The sequence below is a fragment of the Penicillium cinerascens genome, assembly GCF_028974065.1.
Source record: "Penicillium cinerascens strain IBT 15544 chromosome Unknown scaffold_4_segment0_segment0, whole genome shotgun sequence".
NCBI classification, from domain to species: domain Eukaryota; kingdom Fungi; phylum Ascomycota; class Eurotiomycetes; order Eurotiales; family Aspergillaceae; genus Penicillium; species Penicillium cinerascens.
Genome location: NW_026695297.1, coordinates 2,185,489 through 2,203,072, shown reverse-complemented (window position 1 = coordinate 2,203,072; position 17,584 = coordinate 2,185,489). Strand labels below are relative to the sequence as shown.

Sequence of the window (17,584 nt, the reverse complement as noted above, 5' to 3'; positions counted from 1 at the left end):
AATAAAAGCCGATAGGCCTGCATGAAGTAACACTCCAGCGGCATCTGAGCCCGATCCGTCGGAAGTTACCTTGAACGACGGCATTAATAATTAGCCGTAAGGCGATCCCGAACCCCCGCAAATGTCCCACCAAGACAAAGTAATATAAGAACTCATGTTCCGCAGCGCGAGACCTCTCACCCACTTCGCACGCACGATTTCCACATCACCAGTCACCATGGCCCCAATCGAACGCATCACCCTCTTCAAGATCCCCAACGAGGCGGACCGGCTGCGCGTGCTGGAACAGTACAAGGTGCTCTCCAAGACCGCGACCAAGGTATGCCCCGCTCTCCTATATTCCTTTCCGGTGTATTTGAGAGTCAAGGCTAACTCGCGCAGGACGGAAAGCCTTATATCGTCGCAGCTGCCGTCGGCCAATCGATCGACGACCCCCGGAACCAGGGCTTCAATATCTCGGTTAAGACGACGTTTGCCTCGATGGAGGATATGAAGTACTACGATACGGAGTGTGAGGCGCATAAGGCGCTCAAGGCTGTTGCGGGGCCCGTCAAGGAGGATGTTCTGACTACGTTCTATGAGAACATTCTCTAGGGTGGAGGCCAACGGGGAATGAGATGAACTGAGGAATTAAACGATTTTAGACCGCTGCAATTACAAAAAGGAAATTTAAAAATGCATCGTTTCATTGGGATGTACAGAGCATACGTCTAGTATGCGGAGTTTGCAGTGGCCCCAAGCACCAACAAAAGTACGTATGTAGAGAGATGCACTACACTGTAAAGAAAAAGAGAACGCCGAGGGAGAATGCTGGGCTGGGAATGGCGCAACACCGTACAGAGACGTTACGTGACCGAGGTCATGGGGTGGCTAAATGAGAATAAAGCAGACTTCCGGCCCATAGGCGTAGTTGGCAGGGGGGAGGTGATCACAGATCATGTTCCCAGTGCGAGAAAATATACAGGGGTTAGGATCGATAGGATGCCCTTAGTCGAGGGCCCGGCGGAGGTCACTCCATTTTTGGCGGAGGGTTTCGTGGTTTTCGGACACCTGGATATTGTCAGTATTCTCCAAGGCAGTGAAGCAGTGGGTTGGGGGAAGGGAAGCATACCTCGGCCCACTTCATCTTCGTGGCAACCAGCTCCTTCTCCATCTCGGCCATGTTGTCCTCGATCGCGCGGTTCTCGTTCTGTACCTCGATGTTCCGCTTCATGATACGGTCCATCTCCGTCCGAAGCTTCTCCTCCACCTCGCCGGGCTGTTTGTCGACGATAACCTTCAGCTCGGAGACCTGCAGCTTCAAGGCATCGTTGAGATCACGCAGTTCCTCGTTCTCCACCTTGACGTGCACCAATTCCGACGCCAACTGGACGTGTTCCTTATCGGATGCTTCGGCACGCTCTTCGAGCAGACGCACACGGGAAGCCTGCGTAGTTACGGTGTGTCGAAGGTGCTCCAGCTCTGCCTCTTGCTCCTTCTCTGTGCGGGTTTTCTCCTCCCATTCAGCAGTGTATGTCTTGATCATGTCCTGGGTAAGGGGCACAGCGCAAGCATCCTGCACGAGGATATCGGCGCGGTAAATCTCCTTGTCAGCGGCGCCAGAGCTTCCAAAGAAGCCAGACTCCAAGATCGACGAGGCTGAGGGCTGCTTGTCGATGTAGGCATCAAATAGCCGCTCCTTCAGGAAGGTCGTGAGCGAGCTCATATCCTTCATTTCTAGCAGCGCATCGACATTGCGTCGCATGATTGCAATGCCAAACTTGAGAATCGTGCTTTCAAGGCCTTCCTCGAAGATCAGGTCGTAAATGCGCAGGACAAGCTGCAGCGGGAAGCGGTAGGCGAACAGGGTCAAGAACCACTGGGTAGCGTATAATTGGGGAGGAACGCCGCGCCGGCGGAGGTGGCAGTACAGGGCGGGCTCGAGGTCTTCCAGGAGACGCTCGAACTGGTAGAGTGCGCGGTGAAGGCCGGGCATGTCCTGGATGAACAACTCCCGAAGCCCATATTTGTTCATCAACTTAACGAGAAGCTCGAAGGCTTCCACTTCATCCATCTGTAATGTTTGTTAGTGAATCGATTCCATGCGCCCTGCAGGCTTATAGAGCACTTACGTTGAATAACAAAGGCATGACGATAAAGTTCATACCCTGTGCATAACCAACAGCGTCATCGTACAAGGCGTATGCCTTGCACAGTCCGTACAGACTCTCCTGGCTTCCTTGGGAGATAAAGTACTTCGAATAGCTCGTGCGAGCACCCAGGTCACGTCGAATGGTCTTCTCCAGCTTCTGCAGAGCAATCGCCTCATCTTTAGCCTGCTTCAGTCGAGCATTTTCACTAGCAGCCTGATCCCTGGTCAGCCTCTCAGGATCCGTCTCCAGGGAAGGACTAGGAGCAACGCTCGTCGACTGCGTTCCGGAGCCCGAATTATCGGACCGAATGGACGAGCGAGACGAGGAGACCGATTCTTTCTCGGGCGTGCCATTGGCCTGGGCATTTGACGGCCGACGATCTTTATCGGTCCCGCGGGCGACAAGTTCCCGGTAAATATCCTCTAATTCGCCGGTCTGGCCTTCTGCCAGAATTTGCCAAATAACTCCACGAATAGTCTGTGGAATGCCTCTCTTAATAGCGGCATTCAGATCCTCCGAGTTCGCCAAGGCTTGAGGCCCGTCGTTCACGAGTTGCTGCCACATATCCCAATCCACGGGTGTAGAGGCATCGGATGCTGATCTAGAAAACCCGGACACGGTGCCCGGGGCAAGGGTAGGGTTGATTGTCAATGGCGCAGTGGCAGTTGCGGGGGAGGTTGCTCCAGAGGCGGGCGCCACAGGAGCAGCAAGAATACCATCCTCGCTCTCTTCGTGGATGATGGGGGGGCTGGCGCCGGACTGACTGATGCTGGCACGGCCAGATCGGATGCTCGACTGATCGTTCTCGGCACCAATATGCTCCTCCCGCATCCGCAACAGCTTGAATTGATCTTTCAAACTGTTGCGTCTCGGTCTTCTCGAATTGAGGCTGGCGGCGTCCCCTTCTTCAGATCGAGCAGCCAGGTCCAAGTGACTAGCAATGGTGGACACGGAGTTGCCGGTGTCTCGGCGGCTATATCCAGACTGTTGGGGGGACTTGACCTCCTTGGTTCCTGTTGAACTCCGGGAGAACCATGCAAAGGGGCCGCTGGGCTTTCGCGTCGGTGGCGGCGGTGCGGCGGGAGGAGGGTTCTTATTTTGCGGAGGCGCACCCCAGGGCAAGGATGGCAAACTTCCCGACAATCCCTTCAAGGCTCCGCTTGGGGAGGATGCCGGCTCGTCCTTGGGGGGCAATGGAGGCGGCTCCAATTTGTTTGCAGCCTTCATCGGCCCATCCTCCTTGCTGTTGGTCAGGTTCACTTCGTCGAGGGAGGATGCGGTCGAGAGGCGGTGGGACGTAAGTAAGGGCGACTTGTTCGGCTGGGGGCTCCCAATAATAGTATCTTCTCCTTCGTCGTCTTCCTCCGTAGGCTGCTCTGTGTGTTGCTCCGGCTTTTCTTCATCCTTGGCGGCGTCGGCGGTCTCGAGGTTCACGTCGTCGGTAGGTTGCTCGCTCGACTCGTCTCCTGCTTCCCCTTGACCGTCCTCCGCATCTTTGTTGGCCTTTTTCTTATTCTTCTTCTTGTTTTTCTTCTTTCCCGTCGTTTCTCCTGACTCGAGCCCCTCGTCCTTCTGTTCGTCCTGCGATTCAGAAGGGAAAGGAGGCTTCTCCGTAGCGTCGGGGGAAGTCCCCGTGCCGACAGGAGGGCTACCGGTCAGGGAGCGAGTGGAGGAGGATTGGGGGATAGAAACGTTCAGGTGTTCTCGTACTTCGGGGGCATCGTCAAAAGACTCCTGAGGGGAATGATAAGCATGTGGCACACGCGATGAAACCGATGCGAGACTCACCCCTATGTAGTCACTGCTGTTCCGATTCGAGGACATGTCGGGACTCAGGGGGAAAAACAGCTTAGAGAGCGCAAGACTCCATATGATGAGCGGAATGGTCATAGACAACAAATAAAAGGGGGAGAGAAGGTGGAATGAGCCAGCGTGGAAGGAATTTGGGGATGTCAGTTCACTGATCGAATCGAGGGCCAGGAACACACGGCTTTGATTGGCCTGTGCGGGGCAACTGGGGCGACCTGTCGATCGGAGTGCTTGGAATGTCCTTTTGCATGAAATGCACGCTATCTGTGTGCACTGTAATTAGCATGCATCTGCAGAATGCAAGATTCCTCATGCACGGCTATCGTAGGTATGTATACCCGTCGTGCAGGGTCGCGTGGACGGGTCTCGTGGACGGGTATCGTACATTGAAGAGTATGACACGAATCGCCGGTCCCTTGTTCCGCATTTGGCATTGTACACCTCCGCAAAATTACTTACTCTTTGTGCATATGTAGCTTACCACCCTCTATTCATTTTTCCTTTGTCCTTTCTAGTCATCTTCTTGGACGTATTTCTATGCAGCTTTCAAATGTATCTTCAAACCCGTCGTCCTGGTATCCTACTATTCAAAAAGTAACCAGTATCGGTTTCCTAGTGGCCGCTAATAATGCCGGTAGTAGCTAGTGTTTACAGGCTTCTTTCAAAGTCCAGCCACCTTTGTTGCCGAAGTGGATCTATTTTCTTCAGCTCTGAGAGCCAGCTCAGAATCTGATCCCGATCATCCTGCTGCAGGCCGCCCCCTACTTTCGATGCCAGCAGTGTGCACTCGATTAGAGCCTGGTAGATATACTTGCAGTCCTCTGCTCCGTCAAGCATCTCCTGAATGGCTTCGATTTCGTCCCGCAAGTATTGAAGTCGTTCTGACGTGCTCAGATTCGGAGCCATTGTCCGATCCGCCACCGACGGGTCAAAAACGCACATCAAGTTCTGGTGATAGAGCCATAGCGACTGGTCATAAGGATCGATCAGGGCTTGATGGATGAGCTCCAGCTCTGCAAAAATTAGTAAGAGCTCAAGAAATAGTGATTCAGAAAGACTCACCCTCGTCCAGCATCTTCCTCCGCTCCCCGTTGCTAGCAGATTGTTCCTCCAGCATCCGAAGAATCAGCTTGGTGCGATAGTGCCAAGCGGAGAAGTTGGACAGATTGGCTCCGACCATCTTCTTTGCATATTCGACTTCCTTCAGGGTCATGCTCTTCGCCTCATCTGGAGTACCCAGTTGCCTAATGGTCTCCACCACCAAGCGCCGATAGCCCCAGCCGTGAAAGTTGCGACTATCCAGAGTCAACATCTTACCCACCAAGGCAAGCTCCTGTTCCCAGAATGGGCGCGCTTCAGCTAGTGGGAGTAGCCGGCGTGCTTCATCGAGGAGCCAAAGGCGATAGTTCCAGATCCAGTAGCATTTGGGGAAGCTGCGCAAGAGGGGGATCAAAAATGTCAGATCATTTCTGATCAGGTCTGCGATCACTACGGATGCATTTTCTTCAGTGGAGTTCTCTGTCTCCGAGAACTGGTGCCGAAGGGCCTGTCGTCGATAGTTCCAGACGGTATAATATTCTGGGTTGCGGCCTATCAAGTCGGAGATCTTCTTCAGCGTATCGGCTGTGAAATCTTGCTCAGCAACCTGGCAAGATGTCAATATAAGCTTTCTCAGCATAATCAGACATGAATCTTGACCTTCTCCGACACGGAACTCTCGAGAGATTTGTATTCCTCTATCTTCTGCAGCTCTTGCTGCCGCTGCTCCGGGGTCTTCTCCACCAGCTTGAAGCGCCGAACACCATGCTGTCAAGCCGTCAGTAACTATATTGGCAGTTCAAGCAAATAAAGGAGGCCGTAACTCACACTTGCCATTGTTGAACATGTGAGACAGTGCTATCGAGGAAGAGCGAGGGAGCCGCGCCCGCTACTTGGCAGCATTAGTCAGCACAGCGCAGTGGCTCAAAACGGCAACATCTACTTCCACATCTATTACAAACCTACATCTCCCTATCTCGATATCCCGGCCATCCTGTTTCAGGGTCTGCAGCACACTCCTTTGCTGCCTGCTGCCTAGACAACTTACCCGCGTTCGCTCCCACAATGGGGGCTTCGCGACGTCACTCATTCGAGGATGCCTCTTCAACAGGCAATCACCATTCGTCACTAACATCATTTTCTCAATCCGATTCCTCTCAGGATGGTGGATCCGTCAGTTTAACTGAATTTGCAACTATCAATTTACCACTTCATGGATCAGCCACCACTTCTCAGATATCCCTCTCCCTCATACCCACCATCGCTCCACTGAAAGAAAACAGAACGGCAGATGTATCGTCTCCTGAACGAGGTCGTACCAGATTGAGGGGGCCTCCTATTATAGAAGTGACTCGAAAGGGCTTTTCCAGCTCGTTATCGCCTGATCGATTCATCCCAAAGAGGCATTTCGCCGAGATCTCAACCACACCATTTCATGTGAACAAACACCCTCGCCATCTGTCTCCTGAAGAGAAACTTCTTCGGCGTCGTTTGCCCTGGGATGATCCCTTTCTTCCCACCAGACCCCGATCTCCGGCATTCCCAGGACAGAGACCAACGCCCATTCGGCTCCGCCAAAGACCCCTCCAACGGCCTCATTTGGTCACGGATCCTGGTGTTGCAGGAGGAGCCCATCAAATTGACTTTCTCAGGCGAGTCAGTGCTGGAGCCGTGTGGGGCGTCGGTGGGATGACTGCAATGCTCGGGGACCCCTCAGTGGCTGTTTCAAATGGCGCGCTAAGTCTCTCGGCCAGAGGGCCAACTGCTCCTACATATGTAGCTAAATTCTTGCCGAGAAACAATAGGGCTGATGACCAGAACAAGCACGAATCAAGGCTTGCCCTTGCATTGGACATTGACCCAACCGCCAGACTCCTTGTTACTTGTGTACCATGCGCAGAGAACTCACCTAGTCCGTCCTCGCCATATTACGAGCGACTTTCGCCCTTTGTGTGGAAGGAGAGTGCGTGGAAAAAAGTGGAAAGGGAGCAGTGTAAGTACAGTTACGTTTTCACTTCCAATTCTCGTGGCTTTCTATATTCGTTCACTGAGCCTCTCTTTTGTCACCACTTATTATCAAACAGGCTCAACATTTATATGACATTTAAAGCCATTTATAAGGTGGGACGATCGTACTGCGGTCTCTCGCGCATCACGACTAACTTTTCCCTTGTCAATTAGGGCCAGCAGTCCTTTCCAAACGAGAAGCGCTTCCTCCAAAGCCCTTTCGGATCTTGGATGCCCCTTCCCTTCGGGATGATTTCTATTGCACCACGCTGGCCTATTCGTTCACATCTGGCGTGCTAGCTGTTGGACTTGCCCAGCATGTTTACCTGTGGTCCGAAGGCTTCACCGTGGACCATCCGCCGTTTGAAAATGTACATCCGTCAAACTACGTCACATCTCTCTCGTTCTCATCGGAGAATGGCGGACGGAGCATCCTTGCTGTTGGCCGACAGTCTGGCCAGTTATCTCTGTGGGGTGTGAATGAAGCCGATGTTCGCTTTGAACTCAGTCATCCAAACAGTATCTCGTGCGTCGCGTTCAAGCCGAGAACCACACAAAGACTTTCCGAGAGGTGTGCCAACTTAGAAATCGATGCAGAGGAAGTTGCGGTTGGAGACGACGTGGGCAACGTCTGGTACTACTCTGTCGAATGGCCCGAAAGCCAAAATGAGCGGAGCTGGAATGGTCTCATCACGCTTCTCGCCAAGATCTCTGCTCATACTCAGCAAGTCTGTGGCTTGGCCTGGTCACCCGATGAGCGGTTCCTTGCTACAGGTGGCAACGATAACGCTTGTTTGCTTTTCGAACTGACTGATATTCTTCCACCGCCGCCATTGCTCAACCATTCTCTATTACCTGTCATGGCAACTCATTCTGAGGGCTTGAGTGTTCGCTCGTTTTCATTGCTCGGTTTAATTAACACTCCACGGCACCTTCTTAACAGGCGGCCCACCGTCAGTCACTTGCTCCCATCATGGGTTCATCCACCTCCGGTGAGGCCTACGGCGGCAGTACCTCTTCTCAGTCTTAGAGGTACCCTCATATCAGGTAGCGGACGAACTGCGTTGATTCCACATGATCACCAAAAGCACACACTGCCACACGCCGCTGCAGTTAAAGCAATTGCCTTTGCACCGTGGCAGCCCTCGTTATTGGCGACAGGAGGAGGTTCCAATGATCGCACAATTCACTTCTTCCACACTCGAACTGGTGTCTGCCTCGCCAATATCAACGTGTTTGCCCAGGTGACCAGTCTGATCTGGAGCCAGACACGACGTGAGATTGCGGCAACATTCGGGTACGCCCAACCAGAACATCCATTCCGAATTGCCGTCTTTGCATGGCCCAGCTGTGCCCAGGTTGCTGTCATTCCCTGGGGGCCCTCCGGATCCAGTTGGGATGGCCCCGACCACGATGTCAACTTTGACTGCGGACGAGCGCTGTGGGCAGTCAGCTATCCCGGACGCCCACCTCGCCCTCCGGGGCTCACGCTAGATGAATCAGATCTTTTCTGTACATCACCACGACGATCAACTCCAGTGCCACGCAACCATTCGCGATCACCAGAACGCGTAAACGAAGCAGGTAGACCCAAGCCTAGTCTTCGAATTGTCCGGCCCAAAGAGAAAGAGGGCGGGATGTGGTGCACACGAACAATGGAAGAAGGATGCATCATCGTTGCATCAAGCGACCAGACCGTCAAATTCCACGAAGTATGGGCGGGACGCCGCCAGGGCATCGGTTCAGCCTGTGGGATGTTGGGAGGCAGCGATATCCTGGAGGGCATGGAAGGGATTGAGAAGTCGAGCAGTGAAATCATTCGCTAGGTTATTGACCTCTTTCTGATCATGATTCCTTTTTATTCTTCCCGTATTTTTACTTTCTTGCAGGTGCTCACTACATACATTACATACCCGAAAATGGGTCTACTTATTCTTTAGCGCAAAAACAATGTTGATCACTCCGGTTCCTCTGCAGCTCTTCGGCTAATTTTGCTCTGCCGATTCCGATCGTCCTTTCCCATCCATTCTTCTTCATTGAAACACTCACAATGCGTCTCACAATTATTTCCCTCCTCCTATCCTCAACCCTCGCCCTGGGCAACACTCTCAACGTAACTGTCTTAGGCGCGCAACACAATCGCTCCACCCTGGAATGTTGGGCCCTTGATTCGGGATTCAAACCCTCTTCAGAAGCCGGAACCGCCGGCACGAAGTCACTAGACCTCGGCGAACTCGGAGGTGACTCCCAGTACACCATTCTACCCGCAGGTTTCAACGGCGGAAGACACAATGCGCCCGCATTGCAGTACGTGCCAGCAACCCCTTTACCCCTCGCCTTCCAAATACATACCTTATCTGATGCCTGCGTTTCTACAAGAATGCGGGACTGCGCTAACGGCTTATCAGATGGGTGATCTTCCTTTCCGGCTTGGCACATATCACTCTTCCCAACTCTACAGCCGAGGCTTGGGTCTCCGGTGGGAAAAACGGTGCCATTCTGGCGCTGGATACCTCTGATGTTAGTGCCCTTGGTCACTACACAACGTATCCATCGAGGGAGCAGACGATTGCCTTGGAGATTCCACTAGGGGAGGGCGGTGTCCCTGGACATTCAGTTTTGCATGTTGGTGCTTGTCGGGGGGAGGAGTTGCTTGCTTAGATGTAGATAGCCTTGGAAATTTGGGTTAGGTACCTTGAGAGGACAGAGAAGTCAAGCAGTAAATGAAATCGATTGGATCAAAGACTATGGACACGAGATCCAGCAGCGAGATTGAAAAATGCAGGTCGATGCAAACCCAGTATATAAATTCTTTTTAGAAAACAAAATCCACCTCCAAAATGGTACAAAGAAACCCATCTATGTCCGCCCTCCCTTCTTCCCGCTCGTCTTGCTCTTCTTTGTCGGCGGCGGCTGCTCAATGGCATCGTCGGATTCCTCGTCCTCTGTATCAGCGACGAAATCAACCAGCGAGCCCTCGCTAGCGCCGTCGTCGTCTTCGTCGTCCTCGTTTTCTTCCAGGGACTCTTCGGCGTCGGAGGAGCCGGCAGACTCTTCGGCTTCGATGTCCAGCAATCCCTCCTCGTCTTCATCTTCCTCCTCGCTGCCGTCGTCCTCGTCATCTTCGGACTCGTCGACGCCGTTCATCATAGACTCGTCTTCGTCAAATGCCTGGTCGCGTATCGACTTCGTCCGCGGCTTGGCCCCGGTCTCGCTGTCATCATCATCCTCCTGGCCCTCAACGTAGATAACGTTGTCTTCATCCTCGCTATCCATATCGTCACCGTCACCGCGCATCGATGACCGCAGACCAAGCTGGGCATCCAGCATGTCCAGCTTACCCTTGAGAAGGAGCAGGGAAGGCAGGCTCGACGAGCGCTGGTCCATGACCTTGTACAGGGTAGCCATGCGCTTCAACAGCTCGGGTTGGCCGGCCAAAGCACCGCCGTGGGCGACGCAGGTCCACTGCACCCAGACGAGAAGGTGGCCATAGCGACCAGGACGGGAGGAAAGTCGCTCAGCGAGCTTCTGGAGCAAGGTAGCAGCCAGGGAAGATTCGAGGCGCTGGATAGTGGTTCGGATGATGGAGGTGTCGTTGGTGTGGAAGCAGGACTCGAGCATGCCGTTGTCATTGGTCTTCAGGGACTGTGTGAGGACGGTGGCAAGTGACACGCCGGTAGGGATCTGTTGCACGGCTGCGGTGGGCTTGCCAGGCACCAGGGCGCCCAGGTTCACGTCGTCGTCGAGCTCGGCCTCGACATCAACCTCCTGGCCGGCGTTGGCGCGCAGCAGCTCGCCGAATGATGGCTCAGCACCTTCTTCCTCCTCTTCCTCATCCTCCGGTTCGGCATTTTTCATTTCAACGTCCTCGTCAGCAGCGGTCTGCTTGGTGGGCTTGCTCTTCTTCTCGGTAGCGGGCTTGGTGTCTTCCTCATCGTCAGAGTCCTCCTCGCTGCCGGACACGGAGGCGGCATCGTCGTTCATCTCAATATCGTCATCCACAAAGTTACCCTGCTCCACAACAGCGTGGGTCTCGTTGACCTGGCTTTCACCGGCATTCTTGCCTCCGTTTGTTGTTACGGATGCAATGGCGGAGCTCGACTTGCTCTTCACAACTGCCTTGATGCCAGTAAACGCAAGCTCGTCAGTAGTCTCATCAACGAGCTTCACACGCTCGAACACCGGAATGACACCACCCTCGGCATAAGCAACGATGATGTCAGGGCCCTGGAAAGAGGTAGATACCACGGGCACGCAGGCATCTGAAGATTCGGAGCGGATAATCTTGAGGGAGGCGTTCGCCTTTTGGGTCATCTGTTTCCGGTTGGCCTTGGCACTGGTGGACTGCGCAGTCTGGGGCTGGGCGAAGGGCTTTGTGAAGAACTCGATCGTTCCATTTTCGGTGACGGCGGCGAGGACTTGCGTCTCGAGCGCGGAGTTACCAGCGTTGTACAGGGACACGAAGGACACATCCTGATCCGCCACCAGGTTGCGGACGAGCTTTTGGTTGGAGGCGTCGAAAACGTTGATGAAGCGCTCGCCATCAGATGCTAGGAAAGTACCCGAGCCAGCAGACTCCGAAGAAGACGAGATGACGGTGTGAATCTGGTTGCGCATGGCGGGGAACTTGGCAGGCGGCTCGTCGGTATTTTCAATATCTATTAAGAACGGGGTCTGGGATGCGCAGATGACGGGCGTGGTGGAGGGAACGGGACGAGAGAGAGCAGTAAAGACCGAGGATGCGGGCAGGTGAATCGTCCTACACGAGAAGTTGTTAGAAGCGCTTCCGATAATGAATCAAAAGCCATGCGTACCTTGAGCTCTGGCCAGTGCGGAGATCCCACTGCACAAGCTTGTTATCACCACCGATACTCCAAGCCTCCTGACCCGGGCGGCCAGCGGTAAACTTGAAATCCTTGATACCCTTGTCATGCACGCCGGTCAGAGTGCCAACGACCTTGTCCTCCGAAGGCGAATACAGCCGAATATCCGAAGTGCTGGTACCGAATGCGACAACGATATCTCCCTGGTCCAGACCGTCAACGCTACCGTTGACATCAGACCCGCGCTTGCGCTTCTTCTTGGACTGGTCGCCCTTCTTTCCCTGGCCGCCATAGTAGCCCCAGTCGAGCGAGGTAATGGTCTCCTTCGGCGCCAAGGCATGCTCGCACTGTAGTCTGCCGGTGTTGGTATCGTGGATGCGGAGGTGCTGCGCATCCAGGCCCTGGATAACGGACGCGAAAAGGGCCAATTGGTACTCCGACGGAGAGAAAGCGGCTCGCAGAATGGAAGACTTGCTGCCGGATTGCGAAAGTCCGTCGGCTGGCGATGCGGCCGAGCCGACCTTGGTGGATGGGCGAGATGTCTTCTTGCCCATTTTTTTTCTTGCCGAAGCTTTTTTTCCCTTGCTTCCAGGATACCTCGGATTTTTGGTGGGGGGTATATGGAGAGTAGCGACACCGACAACCTATAAAAGCTCGGATATCACCAGTCACACTTTTTTCACAGCCCGAGGGAGAACGATGGGGCTTTGGGACTCTGGTGGTCTTGCAGTTGCGGAAAGGAAAAAAATGTTCTGTAGTCGGGCTCGGCGCTAGTCCCGATAGAGCATAGCGCGGTGAGGTCGGGCCTTATCTAATCAGCTTGACTCCTCATTTGGAACTATACCAGCAGCAATAGTAATTGTACAAATGGATCTGGTGATTTGCGTTGAAAGAAGCTCTGAGTGATGACTTGGGTGTCTTCTAGGTCCTTGTTTTAGGATCATATTGTGGGTTCGCACCCCAAACCTTGCCTTCCAAAATTGGTAGCTCACGATGGCCACGATATATTGTGGGTTGACAGATCTTTCGACATTGTCAAGCACTTGACTTGTCCAAAGATGTCAAACCCTCGGTCGCAGTGAATATTTGGTCTGTTATCTAAATCAAATCAACCTTAGAAGCATACCAGTTGTTACCAGACTGCTTTCCAAGGTTGATATGCACCGAAACATGACTGAAAACATACATGGTCGAGGCTCAAAGAACCTTCCAATTGACCGGTCGAAGAAAGTGGATACTTTCCCCAGTTCTGTGTTTGATTTCTTTAGTTGCTAATGAGATAGTGGCAAGATATTACGCTGTGATGTAAATGAGAGAATAGACATCGGGCCCTTGAAGGATCGCGCCTCAGGGTGATAGGCAATAGAGGCATGCAAACGAAGTAGTGATGTGATTTGACGATATCCAGATCATCAGGGCCGTTGACTGTTTCTCACCAATCAGACATACTGCGGAGAGTACCGTGTTTGGTCTGGCCCAGCCCATGCGAGATGATGCCTAATCGGCAAGGGCCAGCTGAGAGGCTCAGTGGATTGGCCAGTCGGATCTGCAGACCCTACCCGAGTAAGACTCCGGCATTGCCATAACCCGCGGTCTCCTTGCGATCTGACTACTATGTGTCTGATTCACCTACTCATCTGAACATTCTATACGAGTAGAAGAGAACACCTTGCTCATACCGGAATAGTAACGAGTCACGTGTATTCGTCGGGAATCGACGCATCACACGCTAGCCGTATTCGGCGAACCCTAGGGCTCAGGGGTGTTGATCTTGATTATCACTAATGAGCTATACAGTGGCATGTAAGAGGTGTATAGTTCAGATCTTAATCACAACTGAATGACACCATGTAATGACCTCATTCACACCCTAGCACACTCCGGTATAAGGATGAATGAAAATTTTTATCATCGACGATACGGTACGGTACACCCCTAGAGGCCAATCAGGGCCAGGGATAAACCCCTTTCACCAATTGAAAGCAGGTGGAGCCAGGAGAATCCGGCTTAGTTCAGTCGGTGGAACTCGCGGCGCTGCTGCGCAAGGCGCCCGTTTGTACTTAAGGATTCTGTCATCCCCTCCGAGGATTTTTCTGCTTCCGTCTCTGGAGCTTCCTATTTTTATTTGACCGCCTCCCCCCTTCCTGCCCTCCCTGCCCTTCGTATCCTTGGTTACCCCCCTAAAAACCATAACAACGCGTCTCGCGTCGCGTTTCACCCCTTACCCTTATTAACCCGCCCCGGCCATTTATGATTTATTTTTCATAATTTCCTTTCCTATTTATCCACACCTTCCCACCTCAGGCATCAATTCCTGACCTTCCCTTTTTCACCTCCCCCCGGCCCCGTGACTTACCTCTTCCGGTATCGTTGCCTGACTGCCTTGCCACCCACTCCCACCGCCCACGTGATCACAACTGCCGTTTTCTTGGCGGTATAAATTCTTTCGCCTCCGATCGCATTCTCCACTCTTCCTATCTTCCTATCTCCCGGCTATCCTCCGCTTACCCTTATCGCCTTTCCTTTTCATCGCGTGTCTCTGGTCTCCGCGATCGCAAATCTTGCCTGTGACAGCGCGCGGAGAGCGGTTTTGTGTATCCAGTTGAACTTGCGCCAAAAGCAGTCGCCGATAGCTTCGCTCTCACCTCTCCGTTCCCTGTTCTAGAAAGCTTGTACTCTGGTCTCTGGAACGCTGCCCTTCATGGCGACCCCGCCTCCCGAGGCTACTCCTGTTATGAAGGAGGAGAAGCCTCAGCTTGCGCCTTCCCCGACTGGAAAATCTGCGCCTGATGCCGCCCCTACCAGGTAAGAGATCATGTCGTTGAATGCGCTTCTTCCCTTCCGCAAACCGTATTCTAACTCTACTTTGAAGCGTTCAAGCTGCAGCTGGAGAGATCAAATCAGATGTCCCTATCAGCGCAACTGAGAGCAACGGAAGCGCGATGAACGGCCATACCCCCCACGAGTCTTCAATTACTAATGGCACTGGCAATGCTACATCCCCCCCGAAGTCACCTGTCCCTGCGCCTTCAGCGGACTCTCCCGCACCACCCGCGCCACCCGCGCCGGCTCAGAGCGAGACACCAGTGACGGCTGAACCAAACCCAACTGAAGAAGTGAAGCAAGAAACTAAGGCTCCCGAGGAGGCAACTTTGCCCGCTCAGCCGCAGGCCTCAGAGTCCGCTACTCCGGCTGCTGTTACCGAATCTGCGGACAAGACGACCTCCACCCCGCCACCCGTCCCTGCAACTGGTGTGACCTCAGGACCACTTGACGGCGCAGCCGACATTCCCGACAAGATGGCTATCGATAGTCTGCAGAACGCACCTGCACCTGTGAGCACCGAGCTTCCTCACCACTCCACTGAATCCGCAACCCCCAGTCTGCCACCTCTCCAGACAGATCACGAAATGAAGGACGCTCCCAGCGCTCCTCACTCTCCTTCCAAGGTTTCTCGCGAACGCGAGGCGGATCCCGCGGAGGAGCCAGCTGCCAAACGTACCAAGGTCGAGGGCGAGGATGCGGCACCAGTCGACTTCAAAGTCCCTACGCTGCCAACCCCCGCTGCCGAGACTCCCGGTCCGATGCCTGCAGGTGGCCAGTCCGGACTCACTAAGATGCAGCACAAGTTCATCTCCAAGAGCCTGTCAAGCCTGAAGCGCATGCATGACTCGCGCTTCTATCGCGAACCCGTGGATCCCATCAGGCTGAACATTCCGAACTACACTAGTGTCATCACCCACCCCATGGACTTGAGCACCATGGAAAGGAAGCTCAAGGGTAACGAGTACTCGTCTCCCCAGGCGGTTGCTGATGATTTCGCTCTGATGGTTGGGAACTCTCTCACCTTCAACGGCCCCGATCACCTGGTTGCCCAGGAGGGTCAGAAGCTGCAAGCCACGTTCAAGAAGCAGATGCTGAACATCCCCAAGCCTGATGAGGTGGAGGAGAAGAAGCCGAAGAAGGTGACAGAGAAGACCTCGGCTGCTCGCCGGGAGCCTCGCACGTCCACTGGTAGCCAGCCTGCCAAGGCCACTTCTCCCCAGAGCACCACGTTTGCACTGGGCCCGGAGGGACTGCCTGTCATTCGTCGTGACTCCACGAACCCTGACGGCCGTCCCAAGCGTTCAATTCACCCTCCTAAGCGGGATCTTCCCTACTCCACCAAACCGAAAAAGAAGAAGTACCAGTGGGAATTGCGGTTCTGCCAGGAGGTTCTCGACGAGCTCCACAAGCCCAAGTACCAGCTAATTGCATGGGCTTTTTACCAGCCCGTGGATCCCGTTGCCCTCAACATCCCCACCTACCATAGCGTGATCAAGAAGCCTATGGACCTGTCTACCATTCAGTCCAAATTGAAGACTGGCCAGTATGAAAATGCCAAAGAGTTCGAGTCTGACGTGAGGCTCATGTTCAAGAACTGCTACCGGTTCAACATTGCCGGAGATCCCACCTACGCGGCTGGACAGCAACTGGAAGCGGTTTTCGATGAGAAATGGGAGCAGAAGGCCGAATATCTGGAGAAGCACGAGCCGAGTCACGATCAGCAGACCGACGACTCCGACGAGGACAGTGACGAGGAGAGCGAGGAGGAGGATGAGGACACTGAGAAACTCACTCTCCTGCAGCGCCAGATCGCTGAGATGTCTCGCCAAGTCGAAATGATCACCAACAAGAAGAAGAAGACTCCTCCGTCGTCCAAGAAGGCTGGCAGCAAGGCCAAGTCTGGTAAGAAGGACGGTAAGAAGAGCGGCAGCAAGAAGGAAAAGAAGACCAAGACCAGCTTCAAGCCGGAGAAGGCGCGCTTCGTCACATACCATGAGAAGCAGGTCATCTCCAACGGCATCAGTAGCCTTCCCGACAAGAAGATGCAGGAAGCCCTCAAGATCATTCAGAACAACGTTCCTGCTCTGAAGGTAAGCTCTCACTTACGAAGTCATAGTATAGTGCACCAGACACTAATCTTTAAATCCAGGGTACCCAAGAGGCTGAGATTGAACTGGACATCGATGAACTGCCTAATGATGTGCTGTTGATGCTTCTCAAGTTCGTCAAGAAGAACGTTCCTCACCTTATGGACGACGAGGATTCTGCTCCCGCCAGCAACGTCGCACCCTCCAAGCCTAAGAAGAACAAGCCAATGAGCAAGAACGAGCAGGAGGCTCAGATCACCATGCTGGAGAGCAACCTGTCTCGTTTCCAGGGCGGTGGCTCCCCTATCCCGGTCCCCTCCGTCGAACCCAACGAGTCCAGCGAGGACGAGTCTGACGACGACGATTCGGAGGAGAGCGAGGAGGAGTAGATACCCTTCTGGCCTCTTGCTGTTTCTCGCGAAACGGCTTGCTTTGATTTGCGTTCTAAGCGTCGATATTCTCTTCCGCCTGTTCTCCTTGACCGACTCCTTCCCCTCGTTCTTGATCTAACCCACTGTCTGGTTTCGGACCCAGCAAAGTTGCTTTCCTGTGCAAACCCGTTCTCCTTTCAGACGATCAAGAACCTCTGTACATATCTTTTTTCTTCTTCTTTCGGATATCCTGGACTCGACACACGGCTTTGATACTCTGGGCTTGACAATTTCGGAACCTGTCCGGGTCCATGGATTGACTTGCTCGAATTGTTTACCCGTTCATTCTTGCCGAGTGTACGTTCCGTCGCACTTCCTTGATAGGAAGGTCTACTCGATGAACTTGCGGGTGGAAAAATGGGGATTGATCTGAAGCGATTTGCTTCACATGTATGATTACGAAATAAATGCGGAAATGTCATAAAATGTAC

At 53.5% G+C, this 17,584-nt stretch overlaps 7 protein-coding genes across 7 annotated transcripts; 4 read left to right on the top strand and 3 right to left on the bottom strand.

Annotated features, from left to right (window-relative positions):
• Positions 1 to 217: 217 nt before the first annotated feature.
• On the top strand, positions 218 to 594 carry N7498_008809 (Dabb family protein; the record flags this gene model as incomplete). The annotated part of the gene is made up of 2 exons (XM_058455871.1): positions 218 to 319; positions 382 to 594. 2 exons carry the CDS (start codon positions 218 to 220, stop codon positions 592 to 594), a joined length of 315 nt encoding a protein of 104 aa, XP_058305859.1.
• Positions 595 to 987: 393 nt separating this feature from the next.
• On the bottom strand, positions 988 to 3,956 carry N7498_008808 (putative GTPase activating protein (Gyp5); the record flags this gene model as incomplete). Its single annotated transcript, XM_058455870.1, has 4 exons — positions 988 to 1,050; positions 1,112 to 2,053; positions 2,112 to 3,866; positions 3,921 to 3,956. 4 exons carry the CDS (start codon positions 3,954 to 3,956, stop codon positions 988 to 990), a joined length of 2,796 nt encoding a protein of 931 aa, XP_058305858.1.
• Positions 3,957 to 4,589: 633 nt separating this feature from the next.
• N7498_008807 (Rab geranylgeranyltransferase BET4) lies at positions 4,590 to 5,816 on the bottom strand (the record flags this gene model as incomplete). The annotated part of the gene is made up of 4 exons (XM_058455869.1): positions 4,590 to 4,954; positions 5,004 to 5,586; positions 5,640 to 5,747; positions 5,808 to 5,816. 4 exons carry the CDS (start codon positions 5,814 to 5,816, stop codon positions 4,590 to 4,592), a joined length of 1,065 nt encoding a protein of 354 aa, XP_058305857.1.
• A 228-nt stretch (positions 5,817 to 6,044) lies between these two features.
• On the top strand, positions 6,045 to 8,812 carry N7498_008806 (WD40 repeat domain-containing protein; the record flags this gene model as incomplete). The annotated part of the gene is made up of 2 exons (XM_058455868.1): positions 6,045 to 6,972; positions 7,161 to 8,812. 2 exons carry the CDS (start codon positions 6,045 to 6,047, stop codon positions 8,810 to 8,812), a joined length of 2,580 nt encoding a protein of 859 aa, XP_058305856.1.
• Positions 8,813 to 9,036: 224 nt separating this feature from the next.
• On the top strand, positions 9,037 to 9,647 carry N7498_008805 (uncharacterized protein; the record flags this gene model as incomplete). Its single annotated transcript, XM_058455867.1, has 2 exons — positions 9,037 to 9,293; positions 9,395 to 9,647. The coding sequence occupies 2 exons, from the start codon at positions 9,037 to 9,039 to the stop codon at positions 9,645 to 9,647; spliced, it is 510 nt and encodes a 169-aa protein (XP_058305855.1).
• Positions 9,648 to 9,845: 198 nt separating this feature from the next.
• N7498_008804 (WD40 repeat and Utp12 domain-containing protein) lies at positions 9,846 to 12,370 on the bottom strand (the record flags this gene model as incomplete). Its single annotated transcript, XM_058455866.1, has 2 exons — positions 11,801 to 12,370; positions 9,846 to 11,745 (listed from the first exon to the last, which is right to left on the bottom strand). Exons 1-2 carry the CDS (start codon positions 12,361 to 12,363, stop codon positions 9,846 to 9,848), a joined length of 2,463 nt encoding a protein of 820 aa, XP_058305854.1. The 5' UTR covers positions 12,364 to 12,370.
• A 2,140-nt stretch (positions 12,371 to 14,510) lies between these two features.
• Positions 14,511 to 17,111, top strand: N7498_008803 (putative transcription regulator BDF1; the record flags this gene model as incomplete). The annotated part of the gene is made up of 3 exons (XM_058455865.1): positions 14,511 to 14,614; positions 14,682 to 16,725; positions 16,785 to 17,111. 3 exons carry the CDS (start codon positions 14,511 to 14,513, stop codon positions 17,109 to 17,111), a joined length of 2,475 nt encoding a protein of 824 aa, XP_058305853.1.
• Positions 17,112 to 17,584: the final 473 nt, after the last annotated feature.